Raw genomic sequence first — 16,921 nt, forward strand, 5'->3', positions numbered from 1 at the left:
TGGTGGCTGGCTTCTTTGGGGTTGCAACGCCTTCAGGAGGAAGCAAGGGTTCAAGGGTAGCGCAGACCATGCCCAAAAGAGAAGCAGCGGGCTGCGCAAAGACCTCCACTTCTCTGTTTTCAGCGGTCACTCAACCTTCGTTCCCTGAGGTCCTCCTGTCTACCCCTAGGATTCGCCTAACTCTCCTGCTATGTCCATCCGTGCGGGCTGGTTTCAGGGCTCATCTCTCTAATGTAGCGCCTTCGCCAGAACCTCAAGCATACTGGCTTTAAAAGTAGGAACAAAAGACAGTCATTAGTCATCAAGTATTAGTATGTATTTATGCACAATAAAAACATTTACAAGCTGAACTGGAAATTTTAGCTGAAGTTTAACAGTTTTTGTTTATTATATTAAATAACCAAAACACCTTTTATTCCCAAAAAATTGGTAAAGAATAAATAATGTAATTTACAATATGGTACAAAAAATAATCAGGACAGGCATTCTGCTTTATACATACACTGTATATTTATAGTTTATAAAACAAATTCACATCTCAAGCCGGAAACCTCAGATGATATGGCTTAACGATTATCAAAGCAAACAGCACTGAGTCCTGCCTGCAGGCTGCAGCCCTCCTGCCTGCGATCTTACTAACTAGTAAGGGTTGGCTGGTACAGTGCTTCCAAAACTGGACTGACCGACCTCATCAGGCGATCCTCTTGGAACGGTATACTGTGGTTTTCTTTTTTCAAATTAAATTTTCCTCTTTTTTTTTCTTTTAAATTAGAGACAAAGTACGGTATTTCCTCATGAATGCGCCTGGCAGATGTTTTTAAAAGTACATAAAACAATTTCCATCTAAGCTTGTTATTACCATTTCTAATAATGTGGTCTGGTTAAAAATGCGATTTAACTGTATGAGACATCCCCTAGCAGTGAGGCCACAAGGAATGAAAAAAGAACAAGGTGGGAAAAAAGGTTGACCAACATATGAAATGTCCCCAAAGTCATACTCCCTGAGCAAGTACTATGCCTCTACAGGATATATGAACTTCAACTTGCCTGAGCATCTTTTCTAGGGAATAATCCACACCAAGCACCAGAGATACTGGATCTCAATCTTTTTGAAAAGACAAATCAACAAAAAGTCTAAGACATTAGTATTAACAGAAAATTTTCTTAGCCTGGTGGTGGTAGCACACACCTTTATCCAGCTGGATATGTCCTTATCCAGCACATAGGAGGCAGAGGCTGGCGGATCTCCTTGAGTTCGAGAACAGTCAGGATTACACAGAGAACCTGGGGATAGGGGTGATCTCATGTATATCACACTAAGTTCCAATACACAAAGGAAGCCCTAGGTGAACAGGAGCCATCAAAACTGATGGAAAGGCAGAGAAAGATGCAGAAAGGAGGCTTTCTTGCTGTCTTTACAAATTTCTAACCTTTAGCAGTTTCCAGATTTATGTATGGATATTTGATTAAGTTGTGAGAAGTTATACCCACTGATTCTCAGCTACAAATGCCACTGTTTGTCCTTTAATATGATGATGATGAGCAAATATGCCCGTCTGGCTGTTAAAGAAGCAGTAGATTCTTCTGGATTCCTATCAGGTTCCCTGCAGTAAAGAATCAGCTCATTCCACCCCTGCTTTCTGCTAGAAGACAAGGGTTGTAGCCTCTGCTGTTCAAAGCAGTCTCAGCTTCTTTTAGAGATCACAGAGTTACATGTGCCTCAAGGCATTCATTGCCTGATGGGAATCAGCTCAGGAACCCAACTGCCTTTTGCTATATGCTCAGTTAACAGGATGCCAAGAGCACCCATTCTTAACGTGGGAAAGTCTGCTTGAAATAGTGGAAGGGCAATTAGCAATGATCTCGGCTGAGTCTAGTATCCTAATCATGCTACAGTCCCGAGATCTAAAACCTGCGGCTAAGTAAAGGCATGCTGAAGCACACTGGGTAAAGGTACACTACGCCAGGGACTTCAGCAGTCTTCCTAACAGCACCGCTCACAGCTCTTCTCATCTTCTAAGGGTTTTAGACTTACCAGACCTAGGGGATACATGCCAGGATCTGGGGCAGATCCTTTACAGGTACCAGTGAAAGGAGGAGGCTAGGAGGTAAAGGAATTTGCTGTCAAGAACCAGTATCCTCTCAGTTCTTGCAGTGGAATCTGCATTCTAGGGTTTGCAGTAGCTGGTGAGACAACTGGATCAAGGGAAGTTCCCATCCCTTTCCTCACTGCAGACTGAGAAGCAAGCACCTAGGATGGTCTCAGGGACTACTCTGCAAGGAAGGAGGGAACAGGTAGAGAGCAGAGGTGACAGTTTCAGGAGTCAGGGACTGTCAAGCCGAGTGTGGTGGTGCGCGCTTTTAATCCCAGCAGTTGGGAGGCAGATCTCTGAGTTCCAGGCCAGCCTGGTCTACAGATTGAATTACACAACAGACAGCCAGGGCTGTACAGAAAAACCTTGCCAAAGTGAAGAAAAGAAAAAAGAAGAAAAGGACCTGTCAGTCCTGGCTGCTGTGTGGAGAGGGATTGGTGAGAGGGTACTGCGCACGTCACCTGTTCACCCTGAACACACTGGGGCCAGGAGAGTGACTGTGCTGCAAGGATCTAAGAGAGCAAAATTCTTGTTGGCGCCATTCTAAGCAGGATGGCCTCAATCATGATTGCTGACCATAGTTGGGGTCCAGAAAAGAGCTGTTAAAACACCACCAAGTGGTGAGCTCTTAACATACTCTGACATGTGAACCCTGCTTAAGTTCCAGAATAGGAAGAGAGGCAGCCTGGGGTAAAGACACCCTTCAGACACTACCAATAATACATAAAAAAATTAGAGCACACACAAAAGCTTTATAGACACAGCAGTGTATTGTGTGCGGGGGGCAGGCAAGTAGAATGGTATCTTAGATTTACCTAGAAAGAACTGGTGTTTAAGCATCAAGCACAGGAAAAGAGCAAAGCCACCTAGATAGAGGACTCTTAATATTCCTTGTTCATGTCTACTTCTTTTTGTTTTGTTTTTCGAGACAGAACTCACAGAGATCTGCCTGCCTCAGCCTCCCGAGTGCTGGAATTAAAGGTATGCATCACCGCTGTCTGGCCATGTCTCCTATTCTGAAACCACAAGAAAACCATTTCCAACCAGCTTTGTAGGACTGTATAAAACATCCACACAACCAACAAGACATACATTTCCCCCTTTTATGTCAGGAAGAACCAAACTTCTGATAGCTACTGACTCTAGGATCCTTCTCTGCTTCATCGTCAAGGCATTCAGAAAGTGTATTAGCTTGTAGATACCACCAAGAAAGAGCCTGATCCATACTCACTATCCCTTGTAACATCATTACATACACAACAGCCAAGTGGGGAAAGGATATCAGAAAGAAAGCAGCAGTGGCTGTGGTCTTCCTGAACACAGGATAACAGCTCCCAAAGGAACACCAGGCACGTCTCTTGCAAGAAGGAGACCCTCTACAAGGCTTCACATGCAGATACACAGGTGGGATTGCCACACAGCCTGCAGGATTGAGGAGGGGCTGATACTCAAAGAATTTCTGATGTCTACCCTTCTCAGAGCTTGTCCTGGTCTCTGCACACGGTACTGTCCCTGCTTGCTGGGACAGGCCATGCTCAGTTGCTCCTATGGGCTGCACATCGTATGCTGTTGGAGGTGCTCTGGTTCACCGTCTTCTGGGGATTCTGGGCTTCACTCTCCCTACTGTGAAGACAGTTTCATGGGCCAGCCCCGCAGACTTCCCTTGTGGATTCCAGGATGCCCATGTCACAAGGCACTGTCACTGAGAGAGGTCACCGACAGGATTACCACCTCCTCCACCATCAAAAAGAACCTCTCGTCGGCCAGGTTCATTAATGGACAATTCTTGTGCCAGGTCATTAAATCGAGATATGTAGTCAATGCTGTTCTCATTCATCATGCACACCAGCTGGGAATCTACCACCTGTAGGACAGAAGGGACAAGAAGACCAAATTAGCTGGACGATGGCTCCCAGAGCAGAATGTCAACAGAAGGAGCCTATTACTCTACAAGGAACTTCAGAAACCTTGGTGGTCCAGGCACATGGACTTTCTTGAAGTGCATACTCTGCACAACATCCTAGGAAAGTCCCTGGGAACACGAAACACCTAGATGCTGAGATTATAGCAGCCACGCCCCGACACTCACAAAGAAGTCCACAGAAAGGTCAACAGTGACAAGAGAAGGCAGAGATCAAGGCAAGCAGAGAGAGGTGCTCAGAGACAACGAAATGAGGCTCTCCAGAGCACCAGGATCGCATGTGGGTATGGGTACACGAACATGCGTGAGGAGGCACAGAGTGCAGCTACTCAAAAAAAAAACCACTAGAAAAACAGTATGCTCAGCACAGTAGCAAGGCAGAGAGAGAACTACTGGGAGGGTCCTGGGTATGTAAAGACATTATCCTGTGGAGATGACTTTATTGTCTCACCATTATAGTGAAGTCTCGTGAAAAAAAGGGACTTCTGTCCACATAGCTACTGTAGTAACATTTGGTAAGACTTGCATGAATTTTTCTCAGTGAACTAACTACATGATATGAATAAATACAGCAAGAACTAAATTTTAAATTTTTTTTTTTTTTTTTAAAAGACAGGGTTCCTCTGTAGCTTTGGAGCCTGTCCTCGAACTCTCTCTGTAGGCCAGACTGGCCTCAAACTCAAAGAGATCCACCTGTCTCTGCCTCTCAAGTGCTGGGATTAAAGGCATGTGCCACTATCATCCAGCAAATTTTAAAATTCTTATTGGAAATGTTGAGCAAATTGAAATTTGTTCTAAAGAAAGGAGGGCTGGAAAAATGGTATAGTGTGTAACAGTATTCGCTGCCAAATCTGATAATCTAAGCTTGATTCCTGGAACCACAGTGTAGAAGAAGAAAACACTCTTATGAGTTGTCTTTTGACTGCTATGCATGTGGACATGCACGCACGCGCGCACACACACGTTTAAAAAAAGTAGAGCAAAGACAGGAAGTGATGTACATCCCACAATTTTTGAGGCTAAAGCAGGCAGAAGTTTTGTGAGTTAAAGACCAGTCCAAGCTGGGCGGTGGTGGCGCATGCCTTTAATCCCAGCACTCAGGAGGCAGAGGCAGGCGGATCTCTGTGAGTTCGAGACCAGCCTGGTCTACAAGAGCTAGTTCCAGAACAAGTTCCAAAGCCACAGAGAAACCCTGTCTCAAAAAACCAAAAAAAAAAAAAACAGTCCAAAGTATACAGCAAGACCATGTCCCAAACAGACTTCCTCCACTTATGTATTCCTACCCTGCTTCCATGGTATCAACCTGTGATACCATAAAATTGACCCATCATCCTCACTAAGATTCCATTATCAGACCACTGCATTCATAAATGATTGCTATCACACTTCCAGATGTTGAAAGCCTTTTCCAAAGGCAGAGTTCTTGGGAAGACCCTCTGCTGAACATACTGGCTCTTTCTGCAGGTGAATGTGTCCTTTACTTGCTACTGACACAGTATTCTGTGTTGCTCGTTGTCTAGAATACCGCAACACCAGGAAAAATGCAAATGCTGATTTGGGAGTCTGGCTGGCTTGAAACTCAGCATTCTTGACCTCCAGGCAGTGCCCATGTCATAAATACCAGGGACTTATAGAGTTCATACTAACTGGAAAGGAAAGAAGAGTCTTTTTTGTGTAAAACATTTATGTACAAGGAGCCCTATGAGTAAAGAATCCATAGTGAAGGGACTTGAGAAATGCCAAATATTGTACAAGACAGGGTTCCAGAGATAACTCAGTTAGTGTAGTGGGGAGCTGCGGGCTGTGTTCCTGCCGCCCCAGCTCCTGGTCGCCTGGCTAGCTTATGCCCCGAAATAACAACACACAAACTGTATTCTTTTAAACACTGCTTGGCCCATTATATCTAGCCTCTTCTTGGCTAACTTTCGCACCTGGACTAGCCCATTTCTAATAATGTGTGTAGCACCCCAAGGTGCGCTTACCGGGAAGATTCTAGCCTACGTCCATCCTGGGTCGGAGCTTCCTTCATTGCATCTGCCCTGGAGAGCAGAAGCATAGCGTCTGTCTCTGAGAGGAGCTGCCCTGCATCTGAGCTCACTTCCTCTTCCTCCCAACATTCTGTTCTGTTTACTCTGCCTATCTAAATTCTGCCCTATCAGATGGGCCAAGGCAGTTTCTTTATTGACCAATAAAATCCCACATCAAGTTAGTACAGTGCATTCCATGAAAGTATGAAGATTTGAGTTTGAAAGCATGAAGAGACTTGAGTCTCCGGTACTCATATAAAGCTAGGAGATCAGAGACAGGTAGCTCCTGGAGCTCATTGGCCAGAATCAATGAGCTCCAGGTTCAGCTTCCTGCAGTAAATAAGGTAGCAGGCTAGTGCTATACTGAGTGGATAAAGGTGCTTGCTGCTAATGCAAATAACCTGTCTTCAACCCCTGGGGCCTACAGAGTAGGAGAAAACTAATTCTTATAAGCTGTGCTCAGATCTAAACCCTCACTATCTCCACACTTTCACGACATAAGGACAGAGGAGATAACTAAATAAAATTTAAGAAATAAGATGGAGAGAAATTAAGGTAGGAAGATTTGTGGACTCCTGGCTTCCACACATATGTGTACACATAAACACACTCATCCCTATACAAAGATACGTGAGGAAGATTCATAGTATTGCTGCACTACTTTAACAATTCATGTATTTGTCTGTATGCAGACTCTGTGTGGTAAGTGTCCTCTATCACTCTCCACCTATTCCTGTGAGGCAGGATTGCTCCTTGATCCTGGGGTTGGTTTTTCAAGACAGGATTTCCTTTGTTTATTCTTTTTTATTAAATTGATTTTATTGAGCTATATATTTTTCTCCGCTCCCCTTCCTATCTTCCCGTCCCCTTCTACCCTCTTCCGTGACCCCTACATTCCCAATTTACTAAGGAAATCTTGTCTTTTGTGCCTTCCTATGCAGACCCATATATATCTCTTAGGGTGCTCTTTGTTGTCTAGGTTCTCTGGGGTTGAGGACTGTAGACTGATTTTTCTTTGTTTTATGTCTAAAAGCCACTCACTGTAGCCTTAGCTGTCTTGGAACTCGCTCTGTAGACCAGACTGGCCTCAAACTCATAAAGACCCGTCTGCCTCTTCCTTCCTGAGTGCTGGGATTAAAGGAACACACCACCACCACCACCTTTAAATTTTTAGGCTAGGTTAGAAATCAGCAAGTCCCAGATGATCCTCCTGTTTGCACCTTCCCACACTTAAAGCTGGGTTACAGGCAAAGGCTGGACGGCCAGGTTGTTACGTGAGTGTTGGCAACCAAACTCCTGTCTTTTTTTTTTTTTTTTTTTTTTTTGTTTTTGTTTTTTTGAGACAGGGTTTCTCTGTGGCTTTGGAGCCTGTCCTGGAACTAGCTCTTGTAGACCAGGCTGGTCTCGAACTCACAGAGATCCGCCTGCCTCTGCCTCCCGAGTGCTGGGATTAAAGGCGTGCGCCACCACCGCCCGGCCAAACTCCTGTCTTTATGAGTGCAAAGTTAAGTGTTCTTAATCAGCTAGGCATCTTTCCAATCCCTCTATTCTTATACTGTTCTGAAATTGTCAAGCATGTCATGGTTCAGAAGTCAAAGCATTTCATGACTCCATCATCTCAAAATTCACATTGGAAAAATAAGAAACTAATGTATTTTTGTGAAAAAGTTGTGCTTAAAAAACTTTACTTATGAACCCAGTCCTCCCAGTCTTTTTTTATTTTTATTTTATGTTCACTGGTGTTTTGCTTGCTGTACTGTATGTATGTCTGTATAAGTCCTGAAACTGGAGTCACAGATAGGTGTGAGTTACCAGGTCCTGAAACCCAGGTCCTGTGGAGAGCAGCCAGTGCTCTTAACCACTGAGCCATCTCTCTGGCCCCACCCCAAAAGTTGTATATTTATAGTTATTATTGTTTGTTTTTTTCCCCCCGAGGCAGGGCTTCATTCTTTAGCCTTGGCTGATTTCAAACCCACAGCTATCCTCCTTCCTAAGTCTCCCAATTGCTGTGACTACAGGATTATGCTAGCATTCATCATGGAAACAGCTATTCTGAATATTGTTTTGATCTGAACTTTCCTTCAAGCGTCTGGCTATAAAACTCTTCTGGAGCCGGTTGGAGCTGGCACATGCCTTTAATCCCAGCACTCGGGAGGCAGAGGCAGGAGAATCTCTGTGAGTTCAAGGCCAATCTGGTATACAAGAGCTAGTTCCAGGACAGGTTCCAAAGCTAAGAGAAACCCTGTCTTGAAAAGAAAAGAAAAAAAAAGAAAAGAAAAGAAAAGAAAAAAGACCCCAACAAAACAAACAAAAAACCCACAAAAACAAAAAACCCTCTTCTGGAATAAATAGCAAGACCTTGATATCCAGGGAACCAGCTTGGGAAATGCTGGTTGAGCATCTTTCTCAAATGGTGTGTACTCTAGTCAAGTCTCTCATGATGCTTGCAGCTCTGTAGCTAGCGCCACAGCTGCTCTCCCTCCTCCCTCCAGAGCTGGCTTTGTAGTCCTAACTAGCTGGGCACACACACACACACAATGTGAGGAACAGACAGCCTAGCCCAAACATGGGAAAGAACAAGTAAATAAAGAACAGAACTCTACTGCAGAACCTGTTCCCAAGTCCTACAGGATCATGGCCATAAAACATTACAGGAAAATGATACTCAAAAGCTTTCTGCAAGCCGGGCGGTGGTGGCGTACGCCTTTAATCTCAGCACTTGGGAGGCAGAGGCAGGCGGATCTCTGTGAGTTCGAGACCAGCCTGGTCTACAAGAACTAGTCCCAGGACAGGTTCCAAAATCACAGAGAAACCCTGTCTCGAAAAACCAAAAAAAAAAAAATAAAAGAGAAAAAAAAAAAAGCTTTCTGCAGCCAGAGCAGGAAAGTGATAAAATAACATTACACCTTCCAGATGGAATTATACCTTACAGATTGGGTAACTGAGACAGTTCAAGGTTACACAGCAAGGGGAGGACAGGGAGAGATTCAACAGCTCTCTGCCTGCCTTTGGTGATTTGGCTCTTCACCTTGATCCTAGGTTTCCCAGATTAGGAAGCCTACAAAGGACAACTGCTTCTTACAGTTTGCTGTGGACTATCAGTTGTCCCAGTGCTGCCAGATTTCAGAGACTATGTATGGCTGTCTATCTGATACACAGTCCCCATGAACATTCCTTAAGACCGGAGGACCTAGGAGAGACCCCAGTAAGTTCAGGAATATGGCACCGCACTTACTTCTGCAACATCAGCAAGAGACCTGGACACAAAAGAGTCCCTTGAATTTCCATCCAACAAGCTAGGGCCAAGCAAAGATGTGCCACTGTTGGCCCCAACAGCAGTAGTTGGTAGCATCTTCTTGCTCTTCTCTGGGGATATGAAGCTGGCTGCAAAGAGAAAGCTGAGTCAGACATAGGTGTCCAACCAGCCCCGTCAGGCCCCTCGAGGTCTCTACCTTCTTCACACTTGTTTCCAGGGTTACAGATGGCATCATCATGCTCTAACAGGCTTTTGTCATATAATGCTAGTGCACACTCATCCTAATCGTTTCCTAAGGGTTCCAAGGCGCTATACTCTCCTATATTGTATTCTCTGTGGCCAGGCCCTGACTGATGGGCATTAAGTTTGATTCTAACTTCATGGATTGCAGATGGTTTTGCTCATGTCTGAGACAGCAAAGCCACTGGGTGTGGGGCTGGTTTCCTGTGTTCCCCACCAGGCACAGTACCCATAACCAAGGATGATCAAGTTTGGAATTGTAAGGGTAGAAGCCTGGGTCCTGGCAACTATAAAAGCTAAGCTTAACCACTGATTCTCAATATATGCACTAAAGAAACAAGCAATAGTGAAAAGCAGGGAGAAGGAGATTCATTCTCTGCGGCACACTGGGAAGAGGAACAAAATAACCATGATTCCATCCCCCAAACCTATGTTTGAGGCACAGACAGGTTTGGGTTTAACAGGGGGTGAGAGGGATGACTGGTTAGCAATCTAGGCTGGGCCTAGCCATTACTGAGCCATTATTGCTTCAGCTTTAGCCTGTCCTACAAAGAGCTCTGATAAGTTATAAGAACTGAATGGAATCTTTTTCTGGGCGGGGGGACGACGACACATTCTACAATACTCCATATGTGGTTAAGAATACTACAAGTCAGATACAACACCCACTTTAGAATATCTTACTGAATATATAAAGAAACTGAGAACATAAAGATAGTATGGTCTGTTTCTTTCTTTGTCTTTGTAAGAGCTCTGTAGCAAGGTTGAGCTAGTTGGACAGACAAGAGAAGGCACTGAAAACCAGATGAATGACTTGAATATTCTGTGTACAGAGTCCATAACTGTGCCAACATTCAGTGAACTACACACTGAAAATCTGCATTTTCCTATATGTAATTTACACATTAATAAGTTAATTCAGAAATAAACAGTTGGAAAATGAGCAAAAGTGCTCTCAGAGGTGTGGCCTGACTCCAGTCTTGGAAAGAAGATCCTTCCAGAAACACTCACCAAACAAGCTGCTGAGCGAGGAATCTGTGGAGTCACTGGGGTACCACTGTGGGTCATGAGTGGGAGACGCAATCCAGTTGGGCTGGGGGCTGCTGGATGGGGAGGGAAGACTCTTGGAACTGTCACTGCCATTTAGTTTTGCTGGAGAAAGAGGGACTCCTTCACCTGTCAACCAAAATCCAAGGTCAGCAATGCCTCCCTGAACCCAGAGCAAGGCAGCAGGGAGCAGAGGCTATGTATCACTGAACCCAGGATGCCCAGGATGCACTGGGTCCACACCAAAGGGACAGCTGTCTTCAGGGCAACTTCATCTATAAGAAGGGCACAATGCAAAACATAACAGGCAGGGTCAGGCCCTGTGCCCAGAGCTATGCTCCATGGGAAACACATGCTCCTGATTCCATCCTGTGGGGTACAGAGTTCCCACTCTACAACTGAGAAAAGCAAGGACTTAGACAAGGACCTACCAAGTCCATGGGTTAAAAGGCCGAGAACTTATGTCTGTCTGAGCCCCGCAATCTGAGTCATGTCAGCAGGCAGTAAGCGGTGCCACTACCACCAGGAACACCATCACAGAATGAGTGGGAGACTGTCTGTGCAGCTACTTCCTAAGCATCAGCTGCAAAACAGCCTCCAAGAGATGCATAAATAGGAAACTGATCCCCAGGCTTCATAAAGCCTTCTAAACCATCCCATTCTCATCTCAAGGTCAGGAGCAACCCAACCAGACCACCAGTGGCTCAGCTTCCAGGTACCGTTCCTGCCAGAGCCAGGCAGAGGAACTTAGTAGTGGTAGATATTCAATGCTAAAAACTGACAAATACACTGGAACTTTACCAGGAAGTTTGGCAAATACTTAGGCAGATAACACTCAGGTCCCCTTTGCAAGTATGGTTGCCCTATCTTAGTAAGAACCTGGTTCTGAAAAGGTATACAAGGCCACCTGTACTTACCATACTGGCCAGAGCTGATGGCAATCTCAATGATAGAGTCACTGATCTGTGTGGCAGGCTCTCCCTGTGAAAGAACATCCTCAGGTGGGCCAGGTAGAGATATGTCCAGTAGTGCAGAAACATTGGGTGGGGAGAGCCGGGTGCTGGTGCTCTCTGATGAGGGTAAAGGTGTGGAAAGGCCATTCTGGAGATGAGTCTTGGGCAGCTCAGGTAAGGACAGAACAGATGATCCCTGCCAGGAAGGAGACAAATATTGTTCGGACACACGGTGCCCAGGAGCACTTGTCACGGTGAGTACAACCTTCATCTCTAACTTGGCAGCTTCAAGGAGGCGCATAGTCAAGAAATAGACTTCTTTAGAAGAAAGTAAAGCCAGGTTAGGCTGAGACTTTTTCCACTGGTGGCATCTAGGTGAAGTGTAATTAATGCTCAGAAAGCCACCAGCTGTCTGGGCAGTGGTGGCACACGCCTTTAATACCAGCACTCAGGAGGAGAGGCAAGTGGATCTCTGTGAGATCAAAGCCAGACTGGAACTTACAGAGTAAGTTCCAGGACAGCCATAGCTGCATAGCGAAACACCAAACCAAACCAAACCCTCCAACAGAGAAAGCCACCAGCCAATTATGTCCTGCTTCCCAGCCAAGAAAACCCAGTCCTTTTAGACATGGAGTTTAATGAAGGAAGCTGGAACCAGGAACAGCATGGTTCATTCATTCATGAGGAAATAGCAAGGCAGGTGGAAGGACATCGATGATGCTGGTAATGGTCTGTGCACTCAGAGAGGACTGAAGTGCTCAAGTGTACTCTACCTGGAAACTGTCTGTCATTGGCTCCTGCTCTGGTCTTGGAACGCTGATAAATGGGTCACTAGTGCCCTGGAACAACAAGAAGACCGATGAGTGGTTCACACTGCTTGTTTGGCTGAGGATCAAAGAAAAACTCTTCTCAGACACCTCAGTCCTCCTACAGAAAGAGCTGCAGGAATGGACTGTGTTCCAGGCTGGAAATAATGGAGAGTCACAAGAGCATTGTCTCTGCACTTACAATCTTTTATTGCTTTTTAAGAAGAAACTTAGCAGCTCAGTAAGAGGCTGGTCACATAATCACAGGCCCTAGAGCTCCATGGGGTCTCCCCATGCATCTCCTTTCAAACAGGCAAAGAAATCAGAGCATTTGGAGACTCATGATAAAAAAAAAAAAAAAAAAAAAAAAAAAAAAAAAAAAAAAAAAAAAAAAAGTGGTCAGGAGTATATGAACTACTCTCCACCAAGATATAGCAAGCACTTAGTACCACCTGAATAGGGTCCATGGACTGATGTCAGCCTTTGAATTGAAATGCAGAACTATCCCATCATGCATGTTTTAGCAATGGATTCTTTAACATTAAAGAGCAAACATGTCTTTTCACTCCTCCCACTCTGTGTTCCATGGTAGATGTTCAAACCTTGGCTTCTCTGGCTCAGGGTCTTCTCTAACACATCAGGCCTCCAGAGGTGCAACAGGGTCTGGTATGACAACAAGGCCAGCCCATGGCCTTGCCCCAGAAGCTATTGGTAATGCCAAACAGCACTTGCAAATGCACTCACCCTTACGGAAGTAACAGGCTCTCTGTTCTGGTGTGGTCCAGTATCACCCTGCCCCGAGATGGCAGTGGTTACTTGTTCTGAAGTCAGTGGAGAGATGCCAGATGAACCATCAGTATCTAAAACTGGCAAGGGACTTCCAGGGATGATACCAGCACTTTGAGCTGCTAAGTCGATGGCACCTGGCAACAGGAGTGATATATCAAACCTCTGTTCCATAACACTCCACTCCATGATGTATGCCCAGAGAGCTTGGGACAGCTTCTCCCTCCACCTCTCTTCAGTGAAGACCCAAGGGATTTGTAATACGCTTAGCAAAGCAGTAAGACATTATGCCTTGGAGAAGAAGAGAATATTACAAAGATGTATGACAAAAAAGGCAACTAAGGAACCTCAACATAGTGGCTGTCAACTGTGTACATTTCAGACTTACTGGGCAGGTGACTAGTGGCCTGAGATGGGAGGACCTTGGGCACTATCGGTCGAGACAGAGCTGCTTTGGTCAGAGAAGACTGGATGGGCCTGAACCAGCCTCTCCCTGTAAAGGAAAAACAAATGTAGTCACATCAGCTGATTTGTTCATGTTCTACAATGCACAATGGGGTTATGGAGGGTTTTCTTCACAGACACAGCTAGGATCATAGCAAGTCACTCAAGACTCCAAACACTTGCTAACTTGGGGAATCAGAAGTATTATCACACAGGCTTTCAAGAAGGAGGTCTAGGTTCAGTTGCCAGCACTCACATGATGGTGCCCAATCACCTATTAACTTCAGTTTCAGGGACTCCAGCACCCTCTTCTGGCCTCCATGGGCACTAGATAAGCACATGTTGCCCATACATACATGCAGAAAAAAATCCATACCCATAAAATTAAAAAATAAGACAACTCATTTAGGGACTAGAGAGGCTCAGTAGTTAAGAGCACTTGCTGCTTTTGCAGAGGATCCAGGTTTGTTTCCTAGCACCCACCCAATGACTAGACCTCCGCTAACTGCAGGAGATCTGACATCTCTTCTGGCCTTCATGGGCTTTTGACACCCTTACAGGCACTTACACATACACATAAAAATAAGTAAATCTTAAAAAAAAAAAAATTCATGGAAACATAGTTCAGAAATACATCAATTGCTCAGCTGTCTACAACTCTGGATTTGATCCCCAGAATCATAAGAAAAAAAAAGATTAGTCAAGATAAATCAACAAGCATGTAAATTAACTGCAGAACCCACACTTTCTAAGGCTTACACTAAAGTACCAGGGCACCCAATGAGTTTAAAGATTATATAAATAAAAAATGTCATCATACACCCCAACAACACATTTATTTTATAAGTGTTTGTCATGACTCTACAGGCAGAAAGTGAATACATTCCACTGAACTCAGAAGTGCTGCTAACAAAGACAACAGAGCACACCTCTAAAGAAGGTACACTCGCCAGGCAGTGATGGCACACACCTTTAACCCCAGCACTTGGAAAGCAGAGGCAAGTGGATGTGAGTTTGAGGCCAGCCTGGTCTACTGACTGAGTTTCAAGACAGTTAGGGCTACAGCTACAAAAAGAAACCCTGTCTCGGAAAGAAAAATAAAGGTACACTCCACTCCAGCCACTGGCAGTGTTCTTGGCCACAATGGCAGTCAGGCCCAACACAGTGTACACTAAGTATATGCTCGTAGAATGAGCACAGGCATGCAAGAAATGTTACACCAATAACAATGCAAACCCACACCTATAGTCTACAGTGAGACATATTCAGGGAAAGCTATCCCAGGAATGCCTGGTCTTACCAGCTATAGGAGAATTAGACAGGATGGAGAAGGAGCACACATTGTGGGACTGGTTTTCAGAAGGTCTAGGGAGCAGCGTCCTCTGTTGAGAGAAAAAAAATGCACATAGTAAAGGTGGTAGGAAGACATCAGTGTCAAAAAAGATCACTCTACAAAGACCTTTCCTGAGGAAAACTGAAGATCATCAGAAGGATTTAGTTCAAACCTAGAATGTTCTTAACTTGGCTGGAAGGCAGATATGGGTGTCTGTTAACAATAGGTAGGCTGATAGGGCTCAATGCTGAGCATTTTGGTGGGCAGGATGGAGAAAGTTAAGGGACTGCTTGTATTGAGAGGCACTGAGAGTCAAGAGATGATCATTTCCAGGTCTCAGGTCTCGTTCCTGCAGGTGAACAATAGGTCCCGATGTACTTATAAGAACCTGTTCAGAAGCCGGGCGGTGGTCGCGCACGCCTTTAATCCCAGCACTCGGGAGGCAGAGACAGGCGGATCTCTGGGAGTTCGAGACCAGCCTGGTCTACAAGAGCTAGTTCCAGGACAGGTTCCACAGAGAAACCCTGTCTCGAAAAACAAACAAACAAACAAACAAAAAAAAAGAACCTGTTCAGCCAAGAAGAACCTGCGCTGACCACTGACGTTGCTAACTGTGTAACATTTACAAGATCTGTCAGTCACATTGGATCAGGACACAACTGAGTCTGGCATAGAGGTGACATTCTCTGTTCATATATAAAGTATTCGGGTTGCCTTAAGCCCCTGTCTCATGCATGATCTCCCAGGATGCTGGCAAACGGCAGAGACCAGAAAGAGCTGGGGATAATAGTGTGACCAACTTACTAACAACTCTGCATACTCTCGAGGCTCACCACACCTCACTCCAGAGGCTGAGAGGCAGTACTCAGTAAGTATTTTCCATAAAGGACCAGTCAGAACGCTTTGGGGCTATTCTTGCCCCTGATCTTATGGTAGGAAAGCAGTCACAGAGAGTTGTGGATGTAACTGACTATGGCTCTATGTAAATGAAGCTTTAATGATTTACAAAAATAGTAAGTGGAAAAGACCACATACTGTACAATCCCACCTGAGGAAAACTCAGGATAGGGAAGTCCATAGAGATAGGTGGGCTGGCAGTTGGGAATAAGATTTCTGAGTGATGAGAATATTCTATAAAATGACCAAGAGCTGGTAACACTCCATACCTACACTAAACCCTGTCTAAATGTGTACCTTAACTGAGTGAGTTTTATGATATATACATGTGTGTGTATGTGTGTGTAAATAATAAAAACAGGATGGGGTTGGGGAGATGCTCAGGGAGTAAGCACTTGCCATGCATGTATGACACAGGAACTCAGATCCCCAGCACCCACATATTAGGAGGGCATGTTGACTCCGGATTGCAGGAAGCAGAGACAAGAGATCCCCTAAGCAAGCTGGTTAGCCTGACTGAGTTCAAGTGAGAAGTCTTGACACTCGATATATAAGGTGGCAAGCCATTAAGGAAGAAATTTGCTATCAACCTCTGGCCTTCACATGCACAGACCCGTACATTACACTGTGTCACTACACATTCATTCAGAAAACAAAACAGACCGGGTTTATCATGGGGTTTAGTTTAATATTCAGATGCTGAATTTAGCAGCCACAGAACGTCTACCAACTCATGAAGTATTTTTTTTTTTAATTCTGGGATAAAGATTAAAGAACTGAAGTTAAATTGAGGACTAAGGGAGCATGAGCAAAAATTAAAAAGTTTAGAATGCATACGTACCATCCATGCAATGCTCCTTTGTTTTGTAACATGGTCTTCCCTGTAGCCACTATGCTCAGCATACTTCTTATTTATAAATAAACTAATCTCAAGAAAGAAAAATACTTTCTTTAAAATTTTAAAATTATGTTCACTTATTTAGTGTGTAGACATATCATGACCTGAGTGTAGAGGTCAGAAAACAACTTTTACAAGTTGGATTTTTTCTTCTAAAATGTGGGTTCTAAGGATGGAACTAGGACTGTAAGACTTAGTGGCAAGTACCTTTACCCACTAA

General features: G+C 44.6%; 1 protein-coding gene across 3 annotated transcripts in view; it reads right to left on the reverse strand.

Annotated features, from left to right (window-relative positions):
* Positions 1-357: 357 nt before the first annotated feature.
* Cramp1 (cramped chromatin regulator homolog 1) overlaps positions 358-16,921 on the reverse strand; it is a 56,469-nt gene continuing 39,905 nt past the window's right edge. For all 3 annotated transcript variants that reach the window (XM_057774879.1, XM_057774877.1, XM_057774878.1), the window contains exons 14-21: positions 14,874-14,955; positions 13,518-13,622; positions 13,088-13,266; positions 12,311-12,376; positions 11,502-11,733; positions 10,549-10,713; positions 9,277-9,425; positions 358-3,957 (exon numbers count right to left, since the gene is read on the reverse strand). In XM_057774879.1, coding sequence (XP_057630862.1) covers positions 3,793-3,957; positions 9,277-9,425; positions 10,549-10,713; positions 11,502-11,733; positions 12,311-12,376; positions 13,088-13,266; positions 13,518-13,622; positions 14,874-14,955 — 1,143 coding nt within the window. In that variant the 3' untranslated portion in view covers positions 358-3,792. The remainder of the gene's footprint in view (positions 3,958-9,276; positions 9,426-10,548; positions 10,714-11,501; positions 11,734-12,310; positions 12,377-13,087; positions 13,267-13,517; positions 13,623-14,873; positions 14,956-16,921) is intronic.

Source organism: Chionomys nivalis, chromosome 7, assembly GCF_950005125.1.
Source record: "Chionomys nivalis chromosome 7, mChiNiv1.1, whole genome shotgun sequence".
In the NCBI taxonomy this organism is placed as follows: Eukaryota; Metazoa; Chordata; class Mammalia; order Rodentia; family Cricetidae; genus Chionomys; species Chionomys nivalis.